The sequence below is a fragment of the Lacerta agilis genome, chromosome 7 (assembly GCF_009819535.1).
Source record: "Lacerta agilis isolate rLacAgi1 chromosome 7, rLacAgi1.pri, whole genome shotgun sequence".
NCBI lineage: Eukaryota > Metazoa > Chordata > Lepidosauria > Squamata > Lacertidae > Lacerta > Lacerta agilis.
In genome coordinates this window covers 72,349,473-72,377,471 of record NC_046318.1, presented here as the reverse complement: position 1 = coordinate 72,377,471, position 27,999 = coordinate 72,349,473, and the positions used below count along the sequence as shown (strand labels likewise).

The 27,999-nt window shown below is 47.0% G+C and overlaps 1 protein-coding gene across 1 annotated transcript in view; it reads left to right on the top strand.

Moving 5' to 3' along the window:
* Nucleotides 1–23,866: 23,866 nt before the first annotated feature.
* The window catches only part of SNTB1 (syntrophin beta 1), a 99,093-nt gene continuing 94,960 nt past the window's right edge, over nucleotides 23,867–27,999 (top strand). Inside the window, exon 1 of the mRNA XM_033155797.1 lies at nucleotides 23,867–24,683. Coding sequence (XP_033011688.1) covers nucleotides 24,041–24,683 — 643 coding nt within the window. The 5' untranslated portion in view covers nucleotides 23,867–24,040. The remainder of the gene's footprint in view (nucleotides 24,684–27,999) is intronic.

Here is a 27,999-nt window from a genome sequence, read left to right as displayed (position 1 = left end):
TCAAAGCGGCTAACATTCTCCTTTCCCTTCCTCCCCCACAACAAACACTCTGTGAGGTGAGTGGGGCTGAGAGACTTCAGAGAAGTGTGACTAGCCCAAGGTCCCACAGTATCTGCATGTGGAGGAGCGGAGACGCGAACCCGGTTCACCAGATTATGAGTCCACCGCTCTTAACCACTACACCACAGTGTAGTGGCTCACAGTGAGCCCTGCTTCCCATCTCTCGCACTGACACAGCCTGATGGGATGGTTGCTGCCAGACCGACAGCTGGGGGAGGCCTGATGGATGCAGGTAAAGGGCCAAAAACTGTGTTGCTGCTTCCTTCTTGGAGCAAGTGCATTCTGTAACCCCCCCCCCCCAACAAGCAGTTTGGAAGGAGGACCCAAGTTTTCCATGCTCAGGGTTCTTCTGCGGTGTTAAACTGATCGTATTGATTCTCTTCTCCAAGCCACATCCAGCCCAGGAGATGTGCAGAGTGAGTACCGTATTTTTCCGTGTATAAGACAAGGTTATTATTATTATTATTATTATAAACAACTGCTGAAAATTGGGGGTCGTCTTATACACGGATAGTGCAGAGGTGGGACGGGCGATTGGTGGCTGCCACGAGCAGGAGATTGTCAGTGGCATTTGGGCAGGTGATTGGTGGCTGCGGCAAGGCCTGCTGGCGATTGGCTGCTGAGCGGGCAGACGATTGGTGGCTTTGTCGACCCATGCGATTGGCAGCGGCAGTCAGGCGGGTGAGCTCAACAAGTCTGGGCAATCCCCCCCCAAAAAAAAGCTCTCCCCCCATTTCCTCAATTTGGAGTCCAAAAAAAATAGCAGTTGTCTTATACATGGGGGCGTATTATACACAGAAAAATACAGTACTTATTCCTCTTCGCAACTGCAGCACTTGCCCTCCAGCATTACCCAAATTGGGAAGAGCTGGCAAAAGGGTTTAGGGCAGTCACCATCACTAATAAGTTAATTTGTTTTTCAATTAGATCCCATTGGGATTTGCCTCCCTTGGCAGAGGCATGGGGCTATCCTGTGATCCCCTCTCCAAAAACCTTGTCCACCTCCCAGAAACAAATAGGATTATCTCATGCTATGGCACTGATTTCTGAGACAAACTTCTACCTGCTGGGATGTTAAATTGCCTGTTAAGTACATTTAAGATTCTTTATTTTGAGGAAATAAATCTCTATTCCTAGTGACGAAACTCAAGAGATCGTCTAATTAATGCTTAACTTACATTGCAATAGTTTTGAAGCTTTCAGAACACGGGGGGGGGGACACCCCCCCAGTGGGTTTGCCCACAAAATGTGGAGAAATTGAAGGTATGTTCACCAAATGCCAGTAATTTCCATCAAAACATGGATACTTTCCAAAGATGATTTGTTTCCTGAAAGTTATGGGTCTTCCCCCCTCAGAATCCCAAACATTTATCCAAAACAAGAAAGCAAAGTTTCTTTCTTTCTTTCTTTCTTTCTTTCTTTCTTTCTTTCTTTCTTTCTTTCTTTCTATCCTCCTCTCTTTCAAAACGCAAATATAATTCAACACAAGCTAAGCTGGTCAAGCAAGCTAAGAGAAATTGCCTCAATAAAACACATACTGTACTACTATTTGCTCTTACAGGTAGGTAGCTGTGTTGGTCTGCCATAGTCAAAACAAAATAAAAAATAAAAAATAAAATTCCTTCCAGTAGCACCTTAGAGACCAACTAAGTTTGTTCTTGGTATGAGCTTTCGTGTGCATGCACACTTCTTCAGATACACTGAAACAGAAGTCACCAGACCCTTATATATAGTGAGAGTGTGGGGAGGGGTATTTGCTCTGTTCTTCAATTCACAACACTTGTTAGCTACTTTTCTTCTTTAGATTGATGGGGGATCCATCTTCTTTGGCGATCACTTGTAGCCGAGTAAGATTGTCTTCCATAGACACGGTTTTAACAATGAGTTCGTAAGTGACTGCGGAGGCCAATTCTGGACCCACACGTTCTTCCACAGTGGGGACATTGGTTCCCGGGTGGGGGTTGATCACGGTGTGGATTTGCCAAGCGTGCCTTCCTCTTAGCTCGTTTCTCCCTTGCGTCCTGCGTTCGAGTGTCTTCAAAGCCCATGACACCTTTGGTAAAGGCTGTTCTCCAACTGGAGCGCTCGCAGGCCAGTGTTTCCCAGTTGTCGGTGTTTATACTACTTTTTAAAGATTTGCCTTGAGACAGTCTTTAAACCTCTTTTGTTGACCACCAGCATTACGCTTTCCATTTTTAAGTTCGGAATAGAGTAGTTGCTTTGGAAGACGATAATCAGGCTTGGCTGGAATGTATTACAACATGTCTTTGTTACAAATAAAGAGCTGCATTGATCTGGAGATGATGGCTTCACACATAAAGAACGTATGCAATTTTCCCAGGGATATTACCGTGTAAAGACTGCTATCACATTGGGAGATATTGTCCGCAAAGCAGATTATTTCAATGCCTTTCTGTTTGTACTTTTAAAATAGCAATTGCTGACTTTCCCCTTCTTATGCATTCTGATATTGGGCATATTTACGTTAAATCACACTGGGTGCAATGAAAAAAATCCTTCCAGGAGCACCTTAGAGACCAACTAAGTTTGTTCTTGGTATGAGCTTTCGTGTGCATGCACACTTCTTCAGATAATAATAATAATAATAATAATAATAATAATAATAATAATAATAATTTTATTTATACCCCGCCCTTCCCAGCCAGAAAACCGGGCTCAGGGCGGCTAACATCAATTAAAATCACAGCAAGAAACATAAAAACGATCAATTTCATGATCAACAAAAACGATCATGAAAGCTCATACCAAGAACAAACTTAGTTGGTCTCTAAGGTGCTACTGGAAGGATTTTTTTTATTTTTTATTTTGTTTTGACTATGGCAGACCAACACGGCTATCTACCTGTAACTGGGTTCAATGAAACATATTCAGTGGGGTATTAAAAATATCTGATCGATAAAAATGGAAGAAGGCTTCCAAATATGACCATTTTTTATCTCCTTCTAAAAAAGATTTATAAATGTTATAAACCCATAAATACAATATGCACTTCAGGACACCTGATCAAAGATTTTCCACTTTTTGTTTGTTTAGGCCTAAAATCATACTTCCTGTTGTGTTACCTGTTATTGCGCTAAAGGTTGTCTCTTAAGTTGATAAGGACTACTTTGGAGTAAGCAATTGGTGGGCTGCCAGCCGCAGTTCTTGTTCTTCACCCTCCTACACGCCTTGACATTCTTTACTTGAGCCAAGTATTATTTCAAGAGCTGTTAAATAGTTTCTGCCTTTTAGAAATATGAGAAAAATTCTCAACAGGCTTCCTCCAGAATGCACATGAGGGTCAAAGAACAGAGGAACCACGAAGGAAATTAATGACATGAGAAGCATTTCTACAAGTCACACAGAATGAAGCATCAAGAGTCTGAGGTCTCCCTCTTCAGATGAACAATTGCTTTTTCTTTTTCTTTACTGCTTTTCTCAAGAGAGAGAGAGATGATCATTCCTTCATGTAGAAAATTAGCACATCAGTGAGAAAAGTTGAGTGCCTGAGAGCCAGTGTGGTGTAGTGGTTAAGAGCGGTAGACTCGTAATCTGGGGAACTGGGTTCTCGTCTCCGCTCCTCCACATGGAGCTGCTGGGTGACCTTGGGCTACTCACACTTCTTCGAGGTCTCTCAGCCCCACTCACCTCACAGAGTGTTTGTTGTGGGGGAGGAAGGGAAAGGAGAATGTTAGCCGCTTTGAGACTCCCTAGGGTAACAACAACAAAGGGTAGTGATAAAGTGGGATATCAAATCCAAACTCCTCCTCCTCCTCCTCCTCCTCCTCCTCCTCTTCTTCTTCTTCTTCTTCTTCTTCTTCTTCTTCTTCTTCTTCTTCCTCTTCTTCTTCCTCTTCTTCTTCTTCCTCTTCCTGAATAGGTAAGTTTTACCTACATGCAGGTGCCACCGTGGAGGATGCTGTCTTGTCGCCAGTGTTGAAATATTTCAAGATTCACCTGTAAACCCATTCGGCTTCTGTAGATAAAACAGGAAGAGGATTACATTGTCCTTCCCCTCTGACAACAAAACATCACAAGATGTAGTGATAACCACCAACCTGGATAGCTTTAAAGGGGGATTAGCCACTGATAAGGCTATCCGTCACTATTCAGTAGGCCTCTGAATAAAAACTGCTCACAACTGCAAATGGAAAGAGCGCTGTGGCACTAAGGCCCTGTTTGAGGTCTTCTCATGGGCATCTGGTTAGCCACTGTGAGAACAGGCTGCTGCACTGGATGCTGGTCCTTGGACTGATCCAGCAGGACTCCTCTTATGCTATGTCTTAATCAGGCCCGTCTTTACCCCAGGGTACAAGGGGTGCGATGCACCTGGGCGCTGAATTCTGGGGGGCACCAAATGTATTATGGGGGGGGGCACCAGAAAAATCTAAATTGGTAACACCTGGGACTCTTGTTTGAATACCTATATATAGTTATCCTTACATGGTATGTTTGTTCTACCCTCTATACTGCTGTTGTTCTGTGTTTGCGCATTCACTTCGAGTGGTATGTATAGCAGTATTTATTTTGCGGGTTGATAACATACATTTGGGTTAAGAAACTGATTTTGTACTTCTTTATAACATACAGCGTATTTGTTGCTGATGAAGCCTAATTATGGCAAAACAAGGACTGTAATCCGGGTAACCTTGTCCTTCTTTGTTTGGCGTTTTCTTCGTGCCAACTTCACCTGTATCCTTTGGAGCGGCGAGACTACAGTGCCATCGCCAGCCTCTACAACCTGCGTCATGCTCCACAATATCTATCACACCCCTCTGTGGCAACATTCATGTTGCAGACTGGCATGACTGTAATTATTACATCTATGCTTGCCTTTTGTCTGCCTTGGGACCTTGATCTGTATTATGTGGATCTCATGATACATATGGACACATGTTGGTGTCATATATTTACAGTTGAATACTTGTACCCATCTATTATTATGTTTGAGTTCTCTATTATATCTGTTTATATGTACAATTGATGAAAATTGAGATTACTTTAGCAGCCGGTTACGATCTTTGTGTGTTTGGTGAAAAGCAATGGAGCAAAAGTCCCCCCCCCCCAGTCACTCCATTGCGTCAAATATCCCAAGTCAGGAAACAAAAGCAGTTAGTTCCGCTGCATCGTTGTTACAGGTGAGCTATTTTCCTTCCCCCAAAAAGGTCAACAAGTTTGGTTTCCCCCCTCCTGGCGACGCATATGCTGAAGATGGCCCTGGTGTTAATTTTTTCTGAAATTGGGTCTCCAACTGTTTTTGGACTACAGTTCCCATCATCCCCGACCACAGGTCGTGCTAGCTAGGGATGCTGGGAGTTGTAGTCCACAAACAGCTGGAGACCTGAGTTTGGGAAACGCTGTGACTTAAACCAACCCTGGTTGTCAGGGCAAGCGCCAGGGAATTTAGTCAAAGGGTATTGCAAAATTTCTGATGCCCCTCACTGAATGACTATGCCAACCCTTGATGGTCAACCCTTTCAGGTGTGGATTTAGGTATGGCTTCCTGTAGCCATGGAAGATACTAACACGATCACCACTCACCTGGTAACACTGCACCCTGACTTTGCACTAAAGACTTAACCAGGTTGAAAGACAACAGATCATTAGCCATGTTATCTCTACCACCAGCACAGATTTTTTTCTCTCTCTCTTTTCGTGTGCAGATATTTTGCCAAGTAATTACAGAGCACAGCTGGAACCAACTAAGCCACTCAATAGCGCATCTAAAATTGCATAACAGTTTTCTATTCAGTGCAAATTGGAATTGTATAGTGGGGAAAGGAGGTCAAGGAATTTTTTTGTATGATCTCCGCCTTTCACTCTCTCTTCAGTAGAATTGATTTTGAAACTAGGCTTCTCTGCTGAAGGTTTTTCGACTTTACCAGGAGGCAGCCCTTTGTTAGTTGCTCTTCCTTATCACAATAGTGTCTGCACTGTGTCCTTATGAATCGGGGGAACCTGATGAGGGAGAAGAGAGATATGTGAATTCAGCGCTTCTCATCAACACAGCCCATGTTGGGTGTGCAGCCATAAAGGAAACAGGGCTCTTAAAAAGCACATTTATTGTCAGGAAGAATTTTAACACTGCATGAGAGGAGATCAGTTTCGTTATTCGCTACGAAAAAAGCGAGGGATCAGAATAATGCGTTGGAACATTCTGAGTCTACAGTCTTCAATGCTCTTAATGTTTTTAAAAATAGTTTATTGTTATTATTATTTATTAAATTTACATATTGCCCTATACCCGAAGGTCTCAGGGTGGTTCGCAACATAAAATCACAATATAAAAACACAAAATACGTAATAAAAATAAGAACAAGAACAACCCAATAATCCCTCATCCCCAACACATTTCAAAAGGGCATTGGATGTCAATCAGCCAAAAGGCCTGGTTGAAGAGGAATGTTTTTGCCTGGCGCCTAAAGGTGTATAACGCTCCCTGGGGAGAGCATTCCGCAAATGGGGAGTCACTGCAGAAAAGGCCCATTCTCGTGTTTCCACCCTCTGGGTCTCTTGTGGAAGAGGCGCATGAAGAAGAACATCAGAAGTCCGGGTAGATTCATATGGAGAGAAGTGGTCCTCCTTAAGTGCCATGAAAATTAATGCAAGCGCATTTCAGAGTGCTGATTTTTTAATCCAATCGGCTTCAGACCCAAATATATAGAAGAGGAAGAGGAGGAGTTTGGATTTGATATTCCACTTTATCACTACCCTAAGGAGTCTCAAAGCAGCTAACATTCTCCTTTCCCTTCCTCCCCCACAACAAACACTCTGTGAGGTGAGTGGGGCTGAGAGGCTTCAGAGAAGTGTGACTAGCCCAAGGTCACCCAGCAGCTGCATGTGGAGGAGCGGGGAAGCGAACCCGGTTCACTAGATTATGAGTCTACCACTCTTAACCACTACACCACACTGGCTCTGAAGAATGGTAGCAGAGTTTGGGACTTTTCAGGTTACTGGAAAGGCAAGCAAGTGGCAACATGACAGAGGTTTACGAAATTACACAAGGAGAAAGTAGGGAGAGAAAAGTTTCGCTCCCTCTCCCATGACAGTAGAACTTGCGAGCATCCAATGAAGCTGAAAGTTCAAAGATTCAGGAGAGAAAGAAAAAATACTGCTGCACGTGGTGCCTAGTTAAAAATACAGAACTTGTGCCCACAGGAGGCAATGATGGACGCCCAACTTGGATGGCTTTAGAAGAGGATTAAACAAGTTTATGGAATATAAGATTATCTTTGGCCACTTCTTCTTCTTCTTCTTTGGTGATCACTTGTAGCCGAGTAAGATTGTCTTCCATAAACACGATTTTAGCAATGAGTCCTTAAGTGACTATGGAGGCCAATTCTGGATCCACACGTCCTTCCACCATGGGGACATAGGTTTCCAGGCACAAGTTGATCACAGTGAGGGTTTGCCAAGGGCACTGGTGAAGGAAGGGTGGGGCATAGGGGGCGGGGCGCCCTGGGCAGCGGGATCCCAATAGGGTTCCATCTCGGTGCACCCTGCCCCCAGAATGTGTGCCCCGCCCCTGCGGGTGGTGCCCCCCACCCCCAGAACATGTGCCACGCCCCCACCTGCTTCCCGCCCGCAGTGCCAGAGCATGAAGCTCCGCCACTGGGCAAGCATACCCTAGTTTGAGCGTCTTCAAAGTCCATAACACCTTTGGTAAAGGCTGTTCTCCAATTGGAGCGCTCACAGGCCAGTTGTGAGCGATGCTTCTGAATACCATCATGACTTTAATTTCATGACACATAGGCCATGTTTGGACAAAATATTAAACCATGGTTCAGTGCTGCAGCGTAGTAGAGTGTTGGGGGGGTGTTGCTGCAGTTTTGCATGGAAATGGTCTTCAGAAAGGTAGCTTGTGTATGGGTAACGTGTTGTGCTTTTTTTGGTGACAGCTAATGGTTTGACACGGGTGGCGCTGTGGTGTAAACCACTGAGCCTTGGGCTTGCCGATCGGAAGGTCGGCGGTTCGAATCCCCGCGACGGGGTGAGCTCCCGTTGCTCGGTCCCAGCTCCTGCCCACCTAGCAGTTCGAAAGCACGTCAAAGTGCAAGTAAATAAATAGGTACCACTCCGGCAAGGAGGTAAACGGTGTTTCCTTGTGCTGCTCTTGTTTTGCCAGAAGCAGCTCATTCATGCTGGCCACATGACCCAGAAAAACTGTCTGCGGACAAACGCTGGCTGCCTCAGCCAGTAAAGCAAGATGAGCGCCGCAACCCCAGACTCGTTCACGACTGGACTTAACTGTCAGGGGTCCTTTACCTTTACTGGTTTGATATTTGGGGCTCAGACACAACCTCTGTTTTGTACTCAGCTCCCTAGTAAGCAACCTGTCCCCTGTGACTAGCCAAGCTCCCCCAGCAGCCCCCAACACTGTCTCAGATTTGCAAATGCAGCCATGGGTTCCAAACGATCAGTGACCCCGGGTATACTCAGTGGGAATGATTTTCGGCTGACCCTCATTCTGTTCAATCTAGCGATAGTGCAAAGAAAAGGTTTAATATATATATATGCAAATTTGTGTTTATGTACAGAGACAGTGGTACAATTCAACAGCCCAGTCCCGAAACTGAATCCCATCCAGAAAAGCACTTAAGCAATCTGTTGAACTGAAATGAAGTGCAGTTGGTGTTTTTGTTGGACGGAGGCTAAGCAGGTGAGAGAGAGGGAGGCCTGTTTAGACATTCTTTTATTTTGAAATATGAAGGTGACATACCCCTAGATCCTTTTCACAGGGAAATTTGGAACATGCTGAATTTTCCACAAGATCCAGCCATCCCAAAATGATGATACTGGCAAGATCGTCTCCTTTCCCACGCAAGACTGTATTTCATCCATACTTGAAGAGTATTGAGGTTGAATCCTGACAAGACAGAAGTACTGTTTTTGGGAGACAGGGGGCGGGTAGGTGTGGGGGACACCCTGGTCCTGAATGGGGTAACTGTGCCTCTGAAGGACCAGGTGCGCAGCCTGGGAGTCATTTTGGACTCACAGCTGTCCATGGAGACACAGGTTAATTCTGTGTCCAGGGCGGCTGTCTACCAGCTCCATCTGGTATGCAGGCTGAGACCCTACCTGCCTGCAGACCGTCTCGCCAGAGCGGTGCACGCTCTGGTTATCTCCCGCTTGGATTACTGCAATGCGTTCTACGTGGGGCTACCTTTGAAGGTGACCCGGAAACTACAACTAATCCAGAATGCGGCAGCTAGACTGGTGACTGGGAGTTGCCGCCGGGACCATATAACACCAGTCCTGAGAGATCTACATTGGCTCCCAGTACGTTTCTGAGCACAATTCAAAGTTTTGGTGTTGACCTTTAAAGCCCTAAACGGCCTCAGTCCCGTATACCTGAAGGAGCGTCTCCACCCCCATCGTTCAGCCCGGACACAGATCCAGCGCCGGGGGCCTTCTGGCGGTTCCCTCATTGCGAGAGGTGAGGTTACAGGGAACCAGACAGAGGGCCTTTTCGGTAGTGGCGCCCACCCTGTGGAACACCCTTCCATCTGATGTCAAAGAAATAAAGTAAGCAGCTATCCTATTTTTAAGAGTCATCTGAAGGCAGCCCTGTTTAGGGACGTTTTAAATATCTAACGCTTTATTGTTTTAACATTCGTTTGGGAGCCGCCCAGAGTGGCTGGGGAAGCTCAGCCAGATGGGTGGGGTACAAATAATAAATTATTATTATTATTGTAGTATTTGCATAGCTGAACTTCTTGCTTGTTAAAAGGGGTCAAGAAAAGGAAAACCATAATTCCAGCCAGTAAATATATATAGACCTGAAAACCTTCAAGCACAAAAGGAGCATTTATACTTTTATGACTTCTGTAGATTGTGGGTGTTCCCTCCGCTCTTTATCCATCATTTAATTCTCACCTTTTAACCTTTTTTTTTTTGAGATTGCAGATTGGATGGCATTAACTTGACTCCTCTCCTGCTAATTAGGAAGGGAAGAGGGAGAATCTTGTTCCAGAGGATAATACTTTGAAACGCTCATTTAGAAAGACTTCCAAGTCCTGTTTTAACTTAGTGTTTGTCAACAATCCAACAATATCAAATGATCAAGCAAAATTAGGAGGGCAAGAGGAGGAGGCGGTGGCGACACTTAGGTCTCCAGCGGAGAATAAGAGATTTTATAGTAAAAGATATCAAGCCACTGATCAAAGGGCTCCTTCAGACGTTGAAACAGAAGTAAACCCCAAGAGTATGCTGAACTTTATGATATGGTTTCAAGAGATCTTTGAGCCTGGGGTGCCAGTGGGGAGCCTTGGAGGGAATTGTGCTTAATCTTTTTCAAAAAGCTGTTTCCAAAGGCTGTTTTCCCATCAGCTGGGAGAGAGGATAATCTCCAGATTGCAAGAAACAAACTGCATGTAATTCAAGACACCCTCTTTGTCATTATTGTGCATATTTTATTTGGTAGCACTAGTGCTAGAAACGGGACACGGGTGGCGCTGTGGTCTAAACCACTGAGCCTTGGGCTTGCCGATCAGAAGGTCGCTGGTTCCAATCCCCGCATTGCTTGGCAAACCCCTGCTCCTGCCAACCTAGCAGTTCGAAAGCACGTCAGAGTGCAAGTACGTAGATAAAATAGGTACCGCTCTGGAGGGAAGGTAAACGGCGTTTCCGTGCGCTGCTCTGGTTTGCCAGAATCGGCTTAGTCATGCTGGCCACATGACCCGGAAGCTGTACGCCGGCTCCCTCGGCCAGTAAAGAGATAAGCGCCGCAACCCCAGAGTCGTCCGCGACTGGACCTAACGGTCAGGGGTCCCTAGTGCTAGAAACATATATCAGACTGTGGGTCTGAGAATTGGGGCTGTGAACTGCTATTTCAAGATGAGCATAGGAGCCAACTCCTAATGGGCAGAGGTCCCTTCATTCTCTCCCCCCTCCCCAATAAAATAGTTGAGGGGGCCACCCCTCCCCCAATAGATGGGCATTCAAATGGTCTGTGTCTTGTGATTGATTATGCAGAGTGGGGCTTACCTGAGGCTTCCAATATTTTATTCAAGTTTGCACCCTTGACAATGAGCAAATATTCTGACAACCAAAGGAAGAGATATTTTAAATGTATTTTCATGTTTGATGGAAGCCGCCCAGAGTGGCTGGGCGGGGTACAAATAATAAATTATTATTATTATTATTATTATTATTATTATTATTATTATTATTAGAGCTGGTCTGAGACCGTTTTAATAAATTATTATTATTATTATGGAAGAGATTGGCTGCAAGGTTGGGGTCAACGGCACCCATGACGTCTTCTGTCAGATGGTGGGGGGGGGGTGCTACAGAGAAGGCATTTATTTGGTGAGACTTCCCATGATAGGAAGCTAAGGGAGAGGGGCAAGCAAAACTTTCCTGCAGGAGCAGCTAGGCTGGAAGCCAGACACAAACACAATCCATGCAATCAAATCTGCAAGCACCTAATTGCCGCTTGGAAGAATGTGTCTTTACTGCACACTGCCAAGGCTGAGAAGGCTTCAATTTACCCAAACTAAAAGTCACTATTTCCTTACATAAAGGGACACCTGACCATTAGGTCCAGTCACGGACAACTCTGGGGTTGCGACGCTCATCTCACTTTATTGGCCGAGGGAGCCGCCGTACAGCTTCCGGGTCATGTGGCCAGCATGACTAAGCCGCTTCTGGCGAACCAGAGCAGCGCACGGAAATGCCGTTTACCTTCACTCCAGAGCAGTACCTATTTTATCTACTTGCACTTCGACATGCTTTCGAACTGCTAGGTTGGCAGGAGCAGGGACCGAGCAACGGGAGCTCATCATGTCATGGGGATTCGAACCACCGACCTTCTGATTGGCAAGCCCGAGGCTCTGTGGTTTAGACCACAGCGCCACCCGCGTCTCTATTTCCTTACATAGTGGTACATAATGATCACAAACATACCCTCCAACATTCCTCAGATGAAAATAGGGACATTTCTCCCCCCCACACAACTGACCCTCCTCAACTCCCCATTTTTTAGCTTCCCTCTGCCCTTGTAGTGTTGAATTGGAGGCTTCCTGTTCTTTTTTACCCAGAGTCTATTTATTAAGTCTGTCATATATCTTGATAGACAGCATCAAAGCCTCAGAAATGCAAAGCAATATATGCTTGCGATGACAGATGCATAGCCAGCTTTGAAGTTTGATTCTCTTGTGTCACGTGCTTGCTATATCTTTATTTGGGGGTCTATAATTAGCTCTAGTTACTGCTTTATTGCTGATTTTGAAGGGATATTTTTAGAGTAGAGTATCTCAGTTTTAAACAAATTATCTCTTTTTTAAAAAGATGTTTTGTATGTTGATGTCTGGATTTTGAAAAACAGTGCCATTAAAAAAAAAGCAAAAGAAAGTTACAAACATTAAGGCACTATACAAGTGCGAAGGGCTATTAAACGAAATGGTAACCTAACCTTTGCAGAAGATACGTAATATTTTAAAAAACATAATGGGTGCGGGGAATCTGGACAACGACCAGTCTTTGTGTTCTGGATTTCACATCTACACCATAGAGGGGAGGAAATATTCATTGTGCATTTTTATACATTCCATGTTCCAACCACTCCCATGGATGAAAGTAGATGCAATTAAAATTCTCCTAAAAGCCATGATTAGTTGCATCACCTATAACTCCCTAATTATAGGGACTGAATATAGCAATCAAGAATGTCCAATCACTTGAAACTGGTTATAATTAATTTTCTAGCATTGCTGGGTGCATAGTGCTTCTAAGCTTGAACTTCCAGTTTTAGAGTAAATGATCTCAAGACGATTCATGCTGTGTCAAATGAAGAGAGGGATGGCCACTGGTATTTATTGCTCATAGGTGAGGCTTTGCACATGTGAGGTTGTTGCCTGCAGGGAGCAATAGGCTGGATGAGGGCCAAATGAATAAGATGGAGGTGGACTGGCGGTTTTTTGAGTCTGGGAGCTGGGTAGATGGACTGTTCTAGATGAGGCTGCACTCTTTTTGAAGGAACAGGTGTATAGCTTGGGGGCTTGATCCATCTTTCTCACTGTAGGCTCGGAAAGGCATAAGTGCTTATTAGCAGCTACGCCCAGTGGTTACAGCCACTCATGAAGAGAAATAGTCCATGCTCTAGTAACATCCTGGCTAGATGATTGTTGTTGTTTAGTCATTTAGTAGTGTCCGACTCTTCATGACCCCATGGACCAGGGCACACCAGGCACTCCAGTCTTCCACTGCCTCCCAGTTTGGTCAAACTCATGTTAGTAGCGGCTAGATGATTACAATGTGCTTTTTCTGGGGCAACCCTTGGAGACTGTTCAGAATTTTCAACTAATGAAAACTGACTGGCTCCCATTCTCTTGGAATAAAATGACACTGATTCATAAGAATCTACACGGGTTCCCAATACACTACTAGTAGCTTGTCATTTATGTCACCCATCTGACTGGGTTGCCCCAGCCACTCTCGGCAGCTTCCAACAAATCAAAACATCAAACATTAAAAATGTGCCTATGCAGGGCTGCCTTCAGATGTCTTCTAAAGGTTGTATAGTTAGTTACTTATTGCCTTGGCTTGGGGGTTACATAACTCCACACCCTCCAACATTTCTCTGATGAAAATAGGGACATCCTAAGGAAAAGCAGGACATTCAGGGGTCAAATCAGAAACTGGGACCACTCCATTCCAGCGTGCAGGAAGCAGAATCATAGAAACATAGAATTGTAGTGTTGGAAGAGACCTCAAGGGTCATCTAGTCAAACCAGCTGCAATGCAGGAATCACAGCTCGAGAACCTGTGGCTGCCATCTTCCAAGCTAGTCAGTTGCACTGGCAAACAGCACTTACTGTCAGGAAGTTTTTCATAATATTTAGTCGGAATCCCATTTGTCGTAATTTGAATTGACAAAAGTAGGGCCAGTGAAGGTTGTGGTTGGGGAGAGGATATGACACAGGGAGACTCCCAAGGGCCAGATAGAGAGCCATGGAGGGCCGCAATTGGCCCATGTGTCCGAGGTTCTCCTCTACCCCTTTTCCAAAGCTACCGGTATATAGGAGCTGTTGTGTAGCGTTGGGGTTGGGGCAGAGTTTATCCAGGTGCAACTGCTTTGCGGGTTTTATTTTTAAAAAACAAAGCAATGAAGTGGTGTAAAAAGTTCATGAAATAATTAATATCAATAAAATAAATGACTGCTGCCACTGTCCGTTTCCCTCTCTTTGCTGGGAAGACCCTTCCCCACCATCATCACTGCCGCCTGGCCCTGACAGGAACCGTGCGTTTGAAAGTGCAAGACTTGCTTTGCCCCGGGCGGCTGGCAACCCACGCAACACCACTGTATAGGAGCTCCAACATTCCTCCTTTACAAATGAACCCCCGCTTGTTACATGGTACAAACATAATCATGAATACCGTTTGAAGAAGAGATTTGCCTCAAAGGAGAAATAAATAATACGCTGGCAGGCACTCTGTGTGCTTTTGCCAAGAGACAGACAAAACGAACTCTTGTTGTTCCTATATTGCAAAGCAGAGGCAGATATGGCATAACAAATGCCGAGAAATGTCAGAAGGCGGGCACACCGTCTTTTGGCAGGTGGCACCAGGACGTGTAGAGACAGGAGAGGGGGGAAACAGGGGCATGCAGCTGTTCATTTTCAAAAGGCAAAGAGTGGTCTGCGTCGCATGTCAAAACCAGAAGGTCGGCCAGCGAGACGTCTGTCACTTCTCGGAGGAGGCATTTCGCAAAACGTGGCACCCAGAGCTGCCAAATGTCATAGGACATGCGGCTGGGGGCTGGTAGGTAAGAATGTGCACTGTGAAAAGTCTTCATGGAGCAATTGTGGCACTTAGGGAGCTGGGCCCCCCCGCAGTGCTCAAGCCACTATTTTACCACCACTATTTGCTTCGAAATTTCAGTTTAATGAACTGGCAAAGAGAGAAAGAAAGAGTGGGTGGCCTTCTAACAGTGGATGAGCAGACTTGCATGATTTTGCTTTCTCCGGAGGTACCTGTCAGAGGGTTCCTCCGGAAGGCCAGTGTTTCGCAGGAAGTATTAGAGTTGAGAAATTTGGGTTTCCGCAATCAAAGCGGAATAAAGTAGGCTACTCTGTTGCCCTAACGTAACATAACCACTTTTAAAAAGAAACTCATCTTCTGCAGGTAGAGGATATGCATTGAACGGTGTGGAATGAGCAAATGATTAACAGGAAGTTGTGTAAACAGCCTGCAAGCAAATCAGAAGGAATCCGGCTCGGATGCTCGCTGTCATATAACCGTCCCACAAACAAATCCAACGAATGCTAGATGAGATGACAGGCCTGAGACAATCGAATCTCGGTGTAAGTTTTGTACAAGCAAATCAGGACGAGTGTTCAATATGTAGATTGTCTGGAGAAGCTGAGAATCTCCTGGTTTAGTCATGCACAACCCTGGCATGACACCATGAGAGTCTGCATCTCCACCTGGAGTTTGGCCGGCCACAGCTCATGAGAACGGTTTGTGGGGCTACCAGTGTTAGCCAGAGTGTGTGAGCCAAGGGTTGCACCCCAACATTCCCCACATTGTTTTGGGGGATACCACTGGTTGATTCACTCCTCCAGCTGCTTCCCTTGGCCACTTCATTCTAGATATGAGGAGTATTTCCCTTAGCCACTCCCTTCAGCCAAATACCAAGCTACAGAATGAGGGGAAGGGGTCACACACAGGAAAAATGGGCTTGGAAAATGTGGCCTGGGTCTCCATTTTGCTTACAGGCCACCATCTTGTATTGACCAAACCTAGTGTAAGAAATGCGGTAAACACACTTCGACGTTCTGTATTTGTAAGATCCAGTATTAAGCAACTCCAAGCAATACTTTTAGTTTGGCTGCTCCCTATTCTGTGGAATTCAATTTCCTGTTGAGACATAACAGGTGCCCATCCTCTGTCCTTCCTGAGAGCAGCTGAAGACATTTTTGTTCTGGCAATTTTCCCCAGCAGGATGAATACCATGGCTGTGTCTCCTCCTATTTCCCCCCAGTTAATTTGCTGCTATTTTCTGTGCTGATTTTAACTGCTTTTTAAAATGCTTTTCACTATACAGTGGTACCTCAGGTTACATACGCTTCAGGTTACAGACTCCGCTAACCCAGAAATAGTACCTCGGGTTAAGAACTTTACCTCAGGATGAGAACAGAAATTGTGCAGGGGTGGTGCAGCGGAAGCGGGAGGCCCCATTAGCTAAAGTGGCACCTCAGGTTAAGAACAGTTTCAGGTTAAGAACGGACCTCCAGAACGAATTAAGTTCTTAACCCAGAAATAGTACCTCGGGTTAAGAACTTTACCTCAGGATGAGTACAGAAATCGTGTGGCGGCAGCGGGAAGCCCCATTAGCTAAAGTGGTACCTCAGGTTAAGAACAGTTTCAGGTTAAGATCAGACCTCCAGAACGAATTAAGTTCTTAACCCGAGGTACCACTGTATTGTGTACATCGCCTGAAGACATTATATTAGTGGAAGGTGATATATTACTACTACTACTACTACTACCACCACTAATAACAATCATAGATTTTTTTCAAGAGCTGTGTTTCCAGTAGTACCTTGGAAGTCGAATAGCCTAGTTCTCAAACATTTTGGCTCCCGAACGATCGAAAACTAGAAGTGACTGTTCCATTTTTTTTTATAATGTTCTTTTGGAAGCCGAATGTCTGATGGGGCTACCAATTGGCTGCAATCAGAAGCCGTCCTTTGGTTTTTCGAACATTTTGGATGTCGAACGGACTTCTGGAACGGTTTCCGTTTGACTTTCAAGGTACGACTGTGTAACTAAAAGATGCAGTTGGGGAACCCTATGTTTGAATGATCTCACTGCTGTTAGTAAACCAGGGTAAGAGCGAAAGCAGATCTATCCTAGACTTCTGCCTTTCATATGAAATGAGTTTTAACTGGGAGGAAGAGTCCAGTAATTTGCCATCTACACCAAGAAGCAGTGTAGTTCATAGAGGACTACAGAGCCAGTGTGGTGTAGTGGTTAAGAGCGGTGGACTTGTAATCTGGTGAACCGGGTTCGCTTCCCTGCTCCTCCACATACACTGCTGGGTGACCTTGGGCTAGTCACACTTCTCTGAAGTTTCTCAGCCCCACTCACCTCACAGAGTGTTTGTTGTGGGGGAGGAAGGGAAAGGAGAATGTTAGCCGCTTTGAGACTCCTTCGGGTAGTGATAAAGCGGGATATCAAATCCAAACTCCTCCTCCTCCTCCTCTTCTTCTACTACAGCATTTTAAAAGGGAAAAAGCCCTGATTAGTCTCCTAATCTAGTTGTTTGCTGCCCTCTTGATATTACTTTGGGATGTGTGAAAGCCATGGCAAGATTCTTTCACCTCATGAGTTGATTTTGTGCGTCAGTGTGAATGTAACCCCTACACAGAGATGGCCGATACTACATATTGGGAAAGACTTGAGGAGTAGCAGGCTCCAAAAGCTGGCAGATAAATCTGGGTGGAATCCTACTGTAAGTCTAGTGGGAGAGGTTCGGATACAAACATGAGTGTTATTTATGGATAGCTATGGCAACAAAGGGCTACAGCGGGAAGGACACGTACAAAACTGCGACCGGTTGCTGAAATATTATGCCATAATAAGTGGTAAAAGTGAGCGGAGACAGTTTAGTACTCTTGGGTGATGGGAGCAAAGGGTCTGCTCCAGCTGTGGGGAAACTTCAGCCCTCAAGATGTTTCTGAACGACAATTCCCATCATCCCTGGCCGTTGGCAATGCTTTCTGAGGCTAATGGGAACTGTGAGAAAAAGAGGCGCAGCAGGAGAATAAGCGTGAGGCTTGTGGGCCTGCTGAATTGGATGAGGTGAAAACAAGTGTATGATTTTATCCCTTGGGCCTAACGAGGAACGGTCCCAATGCTGAGAGAAATCCTTAAGCAGACTCCAGCAGCCAGGGGTACCCAGAATCCCCTGGGTTTAGAAAGGGAACCTTAGAAAACAGAAGTGTCAGCATTATAAGCAGGTGTAAACAGGAAGAGGTGATCCTTCCGGTAGGTATTGCAACTCCATGCTGCTTAGGGTCTTAAAAGGCATCCTGCAGTTTAAAAATAAACGAACAACGTTGTTTGTGTGGGTTCTCTGTTGTTCGCTTGTGCTTCTTCGGCGGTGTGAGAGGTCCAAACCCTACATATATTAAGGAAAATAGAAACATCGTCACCCCACCTCACCCATCCCACCCACCTCTTTCCCCCTTCTCTCCCTAATGTCTCAACAACCAAAACCGATTTGTAAAAATGTTACATGGGGAAAAAAATACGAGAGAGACATTGCACACACTTTTGTAAATCCAGAAAACCTTTAATAAATAAATAATAGAAAACAAACAAATAAATAAACGAACAAAAAACTTATGATCGTCATGATGCCAATATGATCAAGGGGGCGGAGAAGTGCAGGAGCAGTTGACTCAGTTCTGCTCAAGAGCGATTTTCAGCGTTGGAATGAGAGACCCTTTTATGAGTTTGGGAGCCTTTTCTTTTCCAATTAGAGCGCACAGCTGCTCAAAAGAAAGTGATGCCTGTCTGATGGGTAGCAGACACAATGCAGGCACTCACGGCCTCAATGGGGCCCATTGTTCAGGGGGAAATCTTGCCATTCAAAATGCCCAGATGCTAATGGAACTATTTTCTACTTCATCTTTCATGGTCACTCTCTTTGTTTATCTAGCAGGGCTCTTTGAATCCAAGCGGTGGCTTTTGTGCACTTTGTAGATGACGCACCTTCCAGCTTTGGCCTCGGGGAATGTCATCCGGCTATGCTTTTGACAAGGGCTGTAGCTCCACAGTACTTTGAGCATTTGCTTCGCATGCCAAAGGCCCCAGGTTCAATCCCCGGCATCTCCAGGTAGGCCTGAAACCTGGGAGAGGCTGAACCCCTTGCAGCCAGCACTGGTTTGAGAAATGGCAAAGAAAGAGCCCTGTGGGGGAAGGAAATGCTCACAGGGTGACAAGAGGATGGTGAGGGGATGGACAGGAACCCGAGCAGCAGGACCCATCACCAGAGCATCTTCATGAACATGGCAGGCTCTGAGGTGTACAAAGCATTGGGAGGTACGCTCTAGGAGGCTGGAACAGGCAAGCGCCCCCAGCCCACCTCCTTATTTGACCAGGTGGGGCTCGCTAGCTCTGGGAGGTGGTGTGATTCTTCAGCTTAAGTAGGCTTGGAACAGGTGAGGGTCACCGGCCTCATAAAGCCCAAATGTGGCAATCAGAGCAGAGATGCTGTGTCTGCTCAGCTGCCCATGTTGGTGAAAAAGAACAGGAGGAGGGGTTTGGATTTGATATCCCACTTTATCACTACCCAAAGGAGTCTCAAAGCGGCTAACATTCTCCTCTCCCCCCCCCCCCACAACAAAGACTCTTGTGAGGTGAGTGGGGCTGAGAGACTTCAGAGAAGTGTGACTAGCCCAAGGTCACCCAGCAGCTGCATGTGGAGGAGCGGGGAAGCGAACCCGGTTCCCCGGATTACGAGTCTACTGCTCTTAACCACTATACCACGCTGGTTCTCAGTGCCTTGGTGGACCTTGGCCTGGATGCCCCTGGACTGAGCTTTGTGTTGGACTCTGGAATGTATCCTGACTGCTGGACTTCAGATTTGGCCCACTTGGATTGACCTTCGACCTTGCTTGCATGGATTGACCTATGGTCTTTAAACTTTGGACTTGACATACTGACTAGCTGCCAGGTAGGCCAAGGGTTCAGCACACTTTGCTTCTAGTTGCTCTCGTTCTTATAGGTTTGCATACCTTCACGACACCAATTAAATTCTGTTTTAGTGTCATCCAACCTTCCTTGGGTGATTTGGTCAACCAAGGGTCTCTAGAATTTGTTGAGAGCTTCCTTCTAGGTGAAATTCAGGCTCGCTGTTCTGCTTTTGCAAAGTCAAGCAGGCAAGCTTAGAGTAAGCGGTACGTTGTTTTCTGGACAAGCCTTCCCTTTGACAGGTGGACAAAGGAAGCGGTGACGTGTGGGATTGTTTCTCGTCCTCTCTCTTACTATGCTAAGAATTCCAATTTGCTCAACAGCTGCTGTCACAACCACCACCCAACCTTTGATCTGGTCGTTTTAAGCAACGTGCCTCTTAAAGCAGCAGCAGATGCAGCTGATTAAATATATAAAAATGCAACAAACCAAAGCCCCTCCTGGAAACAAAAACGCTTGCCACCTTGGTGCCCTGGGAAGCAATCAACGCTTGAAAGAGACTAGCAGAGCGGGGAAGGGATGGAATGTCATTGTAACTAAGGATATGTCAACACTTTAGTTATAGCCATTTATTTTTAGGATTGCTTGTTTGGCTTTCAACAACAAAATTTGCTGAAGGCTGAAGTTTATGTTACAATACTTTGGGATGGATCTTAACTCTCACCAAAACAGTAGGAATAGCCTTTGCTTTACTTCTTCACTACAGCTGAACTAGAATCCAGGGCAGCTGTCTGACCATCTCCATCTGGTACGCCGGCTGAGACATGACCTGCCGGCAGACTGTCTTTCCAGAGTGGCACATGCTCTGGTCATCTTGACTACTGCAATGCGCTCTACGTGGGGCTTCCTTTGAAGGTGACTCGGAAATGACAACTAATCCAGAATGTGGCAGCTAGACTGGTGACTGGGAGCAGATGCTGGGACCATATAACACTGGTCTTGAAAGATCTACATTGGCTGAGCACATATCTGAGCACAATTCAAAGCCCGGACACTGAGGTCCAGTTCCGAGGACCTTCTGGCGGTTCCCTCATTGCAAGACAAAGTTACAGGGAACCAGACAGAGGGCCCCCCAACCACATGTCAAGGAGATAAAGAACTGTATGGCTTTTAGAAGACATCTGAAGGGAAATTTTTCTAGAGGGAAGTTTTTAATATTTGATGTTTTTATCAAATATTATTTGATATTTTGATTTTATATTTTGCTGGAAGCAATAGTAGTAGTAGTGGCTCTGTGGGTTAAACCACAGAGCCTAGGGCTTGCTGATAAGAAGGCCGGCAGTTCGTATCCCCGCGATGGGTTGAGCTCCCATTGCTTGTTTCCTGCTACTGCCCACCTAGCAGTTCGAAAGCAAGTCAAAGTGCAAGTAGATAAATAGGTACCACTCCAGCAAGAAGGTAAACGGCGTTTCCGTGTGCTGCTCTGGTTTTGCCAGAAGCGGCTTAGTCATGCTGGCCACATGACCCAGAAGCTGTATGCCGGCTCCCTCGGCCAGTAAAGTGAGATGAGCGTTGCAACCCCAGAGTGGTCCGCGACTGGACCTAACAGTCAGAGGTCCCTTAGCCTTTAATAATTATAATTATTAATAATAGCCCAGCCTCAATTTTCTAACAGTACAAGTTCTGCTAATGTGCACACTCACACATGCAAACAGGGGAGGCTCCCCATTTGAGGAGGCTAGGCAACATGCCCTCTGGAGAGCCAGTGTGGTGTAGTGGTTAAAAGCAGTAGACTCGTTATCTGGGGAACCGGGTTCGCGTCTCCACTCCTCCACATGCAGCTGCTGGGTGACCTTGGGCTAGTCACACTTCTTTGAAGTCTCTCAGCCCCACTCACCTCACAGAGTGTTGGTTGTGGGGGAGGAAGGGAAAGGAGAATGTTAGCCGCTTTGAGACTCCTTCGGGTAGTGATAAAGCGGGATATCAAATCCAAACTCTTCTTCTTCTTCCCTTCCTCTGCTGTTGGGCCCTGGTGGACTTGCCTAGTAGCAACGGTGCACACTAGCAAGCAGCAGTGCCATTTGGATGGAGGCTGCTGCATTCATTCCTCACAATTCCCCGAAGCAAAACTGCTGTGGGAAATTGAGCTGCTCCAAGCATCAGGACGGATTCTTTATTCTTTTAAAGAGCGTTCCAGAGCTGGGTTCTGGGGCTGCAGCAGCTGCCCAGGTTGGATCTGCACATCTATTCTACAGGCCTAGACTAGAGGAATGCTCAGATAGCTTCTGGACGCCCCAAAACGCAAGATCTACTTTAGGGAAAAAGAAAGGGGAAAACTCGGGGCTCTGGTGGCCAAGCATGTGACTACCTGCAAGAAGAGGTAGCATCACTAACCTAAGAGTGCAGGGCCCTCTGCCAGCCAGTAGCCAGTTTTCAGGCAGCGCTCAGTATGTGAGATGCATAAGGGTAATTGCTTGAACACTTCCACTGTGAGACAGTGGAATCTGCTAAGGTGTGGGTGGAGCCTGGCAAACTCTGAAGTTTAGTGGGTTTTCGGGAGCCAGACACCCGAGGCAGTTAAGAATAATGACAATGGTGGGAAAAAGAATCCAGAAGTAACAGTTGGGTAGGTACTACCGGTAATTATTCCATTAGTTAAGGCCAACAAAAACAATAATGTGCAAACTCTTGTTCCCTGGAACTATATTATTATTATTATTATTAATAATAATAATAATAATATAAAACAACAAGAGATCTTTGCTGGATCAGGCCAAGGCAGGAGCGTACCTAGGGCAGGGTTTCCTAAACTTGGGTCTCCAGCTGTTTTGGACTACAACAACTCCCATCATCTCTAGCTAGTAGGACCCCATTGGTCAGGGATGATACGGATTGTAGTCCCAAAAAGCTGGAGACCCAGGTTTGGGAAACCCCAACCTAGGGGTTGGTCAGGTTGGCCCCAGCCAAGGGTGCAGGCCGGATGGTGGTGGGGGGGGGGTCACACAAATCACACCTCTCCACTGTGTCTCGAGTGGCAATGAGCCTGCCTACCTGCCTGCTCCCTGGGCTACCCCTCCACTGCTCTGGGAGGCCAGGTGAGGAAAGTTTCTTGTCCATGGTTTCTCCAGGCTTTGGAGGCGCTGATAAGGCTCTTTGCCAAGGAGCCTAGGTACGCCTTTAGGACGAAGGACCATCTAGTCCAGCACCCTGTTGTTCGAGGAGCCAACTACATGGCTATAGGTAGCCCAGAAGCTAGACCCGAGTGCAACAACGTTCTCCTCATTTGCAGTTCCCAGGAACTGGAATTCAGGACTATGCTGCCTTGGTCATGGAGACAGAGCAATCGCTTGTGGCAACTGATAGTTTTATCCTCCGTGAATTCGCCTATATAAGAACATTAACGGGGTGACATCCTACCCTGTCTTCAAGGAGCTCAGAACAGTGTGTGTGTATGTGTAAAAGAGAGAGAGGCAGTCTGTTTTCCACAACCTCACAAAGTGTGAAGCAAGCTGAGGCCTCGATCCTATCCCCACTTACCTGGGAGTAAGCCCCGTCAAACTAAATAGCATTTACTTCCGAGCAGCCACGACCAGGAGTGCCCTTAAACCGAGGCACGATTAACAACGCCAAGGTCACGCAAGGTTCTTTTGCCTTCAATTCGAGCTGCACCCAGCTCCGTCTAATAATAAGAAAACCTGTTTGTTTGTTTGTTTTTAAAGCAGCCCCACATTTCCTATGGCACGGTGAGCTTATTATTTACTTATGTTTGTTCTGTTAAACACACACACAGTCACACACACACACACACACACACTCTTTCTCTCTCCACCGCCTAGGTCTCAAAGCGGCTCACCACACTAAAATACGCAAAACTTAAAACCTCAAGAATCTCGAAACAAAAACAAGCTTTGCCCTTCCAGGAAATGCTTGATCTCTCCCTCTCTCCGGGCCGGCGGCGCGGGAGCCCTTCTGCTTTAACCAACTCCGAAGTCTCGAGCTGCGCGCCCGTCTCCAAACTCGGGCTGCCTCCTGCGCCCTTGGGCCGGAGTTTCCTCCTTCCGCCCGCCCCGTCCGTCCTTCCCCCCCACCCCGCCTGGTTCTCCCCACTGCTCCTCCCCTCGGCTCGCCACGCTGCAAGGCTGGGAGAGCTCCGGGACTCCCCCTGGTTCCTCCCTCTCCTCCTCCTTCCTCGTCCTCGACGCCTCTCTCTCTCTTTCGCTTGGGCGCCGAGGAGAAGTCTTGCGCGCTCCTCCGCGCGCCCTCTTTCGCTTCCCTTGCCCGTCCGCCTGTCTGTGCGCGCCCTCGATCACATGGTGCTTCGAGAAATGCTCCAAAGATGGCGGTAGCGGCGGCCGGAGGGGGAGGCGGCGTCAGCCGGGTGCAGCGCAGTGGTGCGCTGGAAGTTTTGGTGCGCGACCGGTGGCACCGGGTGCTGGTGAGCCTGAGCGACGAGGCGCTGGTGTTGAGCGCCGACGAGGGTGGCGCTCCCACCGCGGCGGCGTACAACGGCATCGGGGCGTCGGGCAGCAACGGCAATGGGACTTTCTGCAGCGGGGCAGCGCTGGGTCCGGCGTCGGGGGGCGCCTCGGCCGCCTGCAGCCTTTCCGGCGGGGGTTCTCCGGAGTCGCCGTCGGGGGGCGGCGGCGGCATGAGCCCCAAATCGGGTTTGATGAGCGGGGTGCGCACGGCTTTCACGGACCTGCCCGAGCAAGTCCCCGAAGCCATCTCCAACAAGAAGCGGTGCGTCAAGGTGCTCAAGCAGGAGATGGGCGGGCTGGGCATCAGCATCAAGGGGGGCAAGGAGAACAAGATGCCCATCCTGATCAGCAAGATCTTCAAAGGGCTGGCCGCCGACCAGACCCAGGCGCTCTACGTCGGGGATGCCATCCTGGCCGTCAACGGCACGGACCTGCGCGACGCCACTCACGACGAAGCTGTGCAAGCGCTCAAGAGGGCGGGCAAGGAGGTGGCGCTGGAAGGTAAGGGGTTAACACAGGGGCAAGTCCTGCAAAGTTTCCTAAGAAAGAGACCGGGGTGGGGGTGGGGTGGGGGAGAGAGAGAAATAGTCAGCTGGTGGAGCGCACAGCCCTGCCCGTGAAACGCTTCGCGCGTGTGTTCTGTGTGTGATAGAAAGCGCCTTGTTTTTGGTTTAAATCTGGGCTGTGCGCCAGAGGCGCTCTGTACATGCAGAGAGGCGCTCTTGCCGTTATGTCAGGCGCTTTTAATCGCTTTTGAGTGAAAGGCACCCGGGATGGGCTGGGGGCAACGCCGGGTCCACCTGCTGGGGGTGCGTGGGAATGTGCGCGCGCGCGCGCTGACGCCGCTCTGACTCCGCAAAGCATTTCGCCCGCTTGCAGAAACACCCACGGTATAGTGTTTGCCTGTGGTGTTTGGCGGTAGCCAGGGTGGGTGCCCTCCACTCGCGACTTGCTGTGGTCAGGGACGATGGGAGTTGTAGTCCAGCAACATCTGGCGGACCCCACTTTGGCTAACGTTGCTGTACTCACCCCCGTGGTGCAGCCTGTTGCCTACCCCATCCACAAGTTTAGCAGGGCTTGCTCACGAGTAAATGCGTGGTGGATCATCCCCTAAGGGCAAGTGTGCTGAAGAAAGGCTTCGGGTTTAAGTTCTTTGTTAAGCTGAATGTTTATCTTTTAAAGATATATAGTAATGATAAAAATAAATGAGAAAAATGAAGGGCGTTGGATTTTGCTGTGCTTGGAGCCCTTTGGGAACTGGCAAGGTGGGTTTTGAAGCTGCTCCTGCAGGACTAGCACTTCCTAACCAGAGCTGGTTGAGCATCTCTTATCATTCTCTTGCTGGTATTGAGCCTCCGCCCTGAAAACACACTAGGTGTTAAGTTCCTAGGATATAGTTTGTTATTACTGTGCAGGTGATGAGAGCCATGTGTTCTTTTGCTTGGTTGTATTGGGGTTAAAGCAAAACACACAATTAGGGGCTAATCCCCTAATTGGAGCCTGCAGTCCTAAGCACACACTCACTTGGGGGAAATGAACCTGACAGAACAGGATGAGATTTACTACCAAGTAAACACACATAAGATTGTGCTACAAACTGAGATCGGAAAGGACCTCCCTGTTTCTCTCCGAGAAATCGTTCCTGGTTTCTGCATGCGTGGAGCCTTCTTTGGAGCAGAAAGAACAGGCAGCAGGGAAAGTGTTAAGTTTTGTTTCCCCCCCCCTGTTGTCCTCCCTGCAACCCCCCCCCCTCCCTGCAACCTCTGCTCACAATTGCTCACTCCAGATTCTGGCTTTGGATTGTAGAAAGGAGAGAGAGAGGAAAATTAGGGGAAAGTTGCCTGTTTTATGTGCAGTGTTGCCTTGCATAGTATGGTGGTTAGATTGCTGGACTAGGATGCCTGGAGGCCAGTTTCCAAATCCCCACCCTCAGCCATGCGACTTCTCTCAGCTCAGCCTACCTAACAGGATTGTTGTGTGAGGATAAAGTTGAGGAGGGAAGACAACCGTGTCTTTATCTCCTTGGAGGGATATCAAAATAATCAGTAGATAAAATTTAAAAAATGAAATGGGAGACAGTCTGGACTGAGCAGGCACCCCCAACCTGCGGCTCTCCAGATGTTTTGGCCTACAATTCCCATGAGCCCTAGCTAACAGGACCCAGTGGTCAGGGATGATGGGAACTGTAGTCAAAAACATCTGGAGGGCCGAAGGTTGGGGATGCCTGGTCTAGAGGTAGAATATGCCAGGACAAAAGTCAAGGGTGGACAGGAATTTTCAAGCCTTCGTATGTGAATATTGAAACGACTCAATGTGTGTGAAAAGCATGAGGATTTGTATCATCTGAATAGGGGAAAAACAGCTGAGCAAAGATACCTTCAGTGTTAAGTTTGACAGCCTCTCACAGCCATTTGCAAGCACATCTAGAAAAAACAGGATTAGGGGCTTCACCAAAGGTAAAGAGAGGTGGGTTTGTTTGTTTGTTTACTTAAAAAGAAAAAGTTCAGATTCAGGATGACAATTGGACGATGCTTTCGGAAGATCCCTCTGCTCCCCACCCCACCCCAAGCCTGTGTTACACCTTGTAAGTGAATAAGGGGTTAACTTCTAGAACTTTGCCATCTTATCTGTTGAAACAGAGAACAGTGGGTCAGATCAGGTCTTTCTGGCAAGGTGTGTAGTAGATAAAGCAAGCTTGGCTGGATACTTTTTGTTTCCTCATATCCGAGGAGCACTGTTCATTTAAACTACTACTCTAAAGTTCAGCTCTTTTTGCAAGTGTCTGTCTGTCCGCCCCCACAACTGAAAATGTGAATGCAGATGTTAGAACTGCATTGGCTAAGAAGGTGCTATATGCTGCATGCAAAATGGTTTGCTTTTTTTTCCTGTTGTCAACAAACCCTCGAGACCTCCTACATTTTTTTTTTTTTAAAAAATGCCGTCTTACGGCCCAGTGATATTTAATCGCGAGGTGAGGCTTCCTCCCAAATAAGAGCATGCAAGATTTAGTGAGGCTTGTGAGAAGTCGTTCAGATCACAAACGTGAGCTCTTTGCTTGCATGGGAAGAAAATAAAAAGGTTAACTGCTGCATTGAGGCACCCATCTCTCTCCAGGCTCACAGAGATTAAGGGTTGTGCAACTCTAGATTCAAAGCTTGATCAGAGATGAGTGACAAGGTTGTCCTGCACACTCTGTTTGAGCAGGAACAGTCTGTGGGATAACCAAAGGTTAACAGTGTTCTCCTGCAAGGGCACTGCCCTGTAGACCAAAGTTGAGTAAATCACAACTTTGGGTGTGCAAAACCTCCGCCTAGTACCCTTCAGCAGTTTTGGGCTAGAACCCACATCGGACTTAGCTAATGTGGCTGATTCATGGATGTAGTCCAACATAATTTGGACACCACCATGTTAGAGAAGACTGGGGGTAAGAGAACAGAGATGATGGGAATCTTTGTCTTCATTGCCCTTCCTTCCCTAACATTGAAAACCATGGACCGCATTTTTAAAAGGTTTCCGAAATGGGACTTTGGAAGCAGGATCACACCTAAAAGTTGCTGCTGCTCTCTTCTCCGTGTTTGTCAAAAGTAAGCTGCGAGCGCAGACCCCCCCCCCACCCCTCCCCAGGAGTCAAACAGCAAAAAAAGTTGCAGGAACAAAACATCCATTTTGTGTTTTTTAGAGAGAGGAAATGCCCCCTCTCTAAAATGAACCCGAGTTCATTGTCCCAGAGATTCCCGACCTCCAGTTCATTGGCATTTGTGAAGAAGGTTGACAGGCAAAACGCCACTCGAAACCTCCTGTCTTCCTTTGAAAAGGT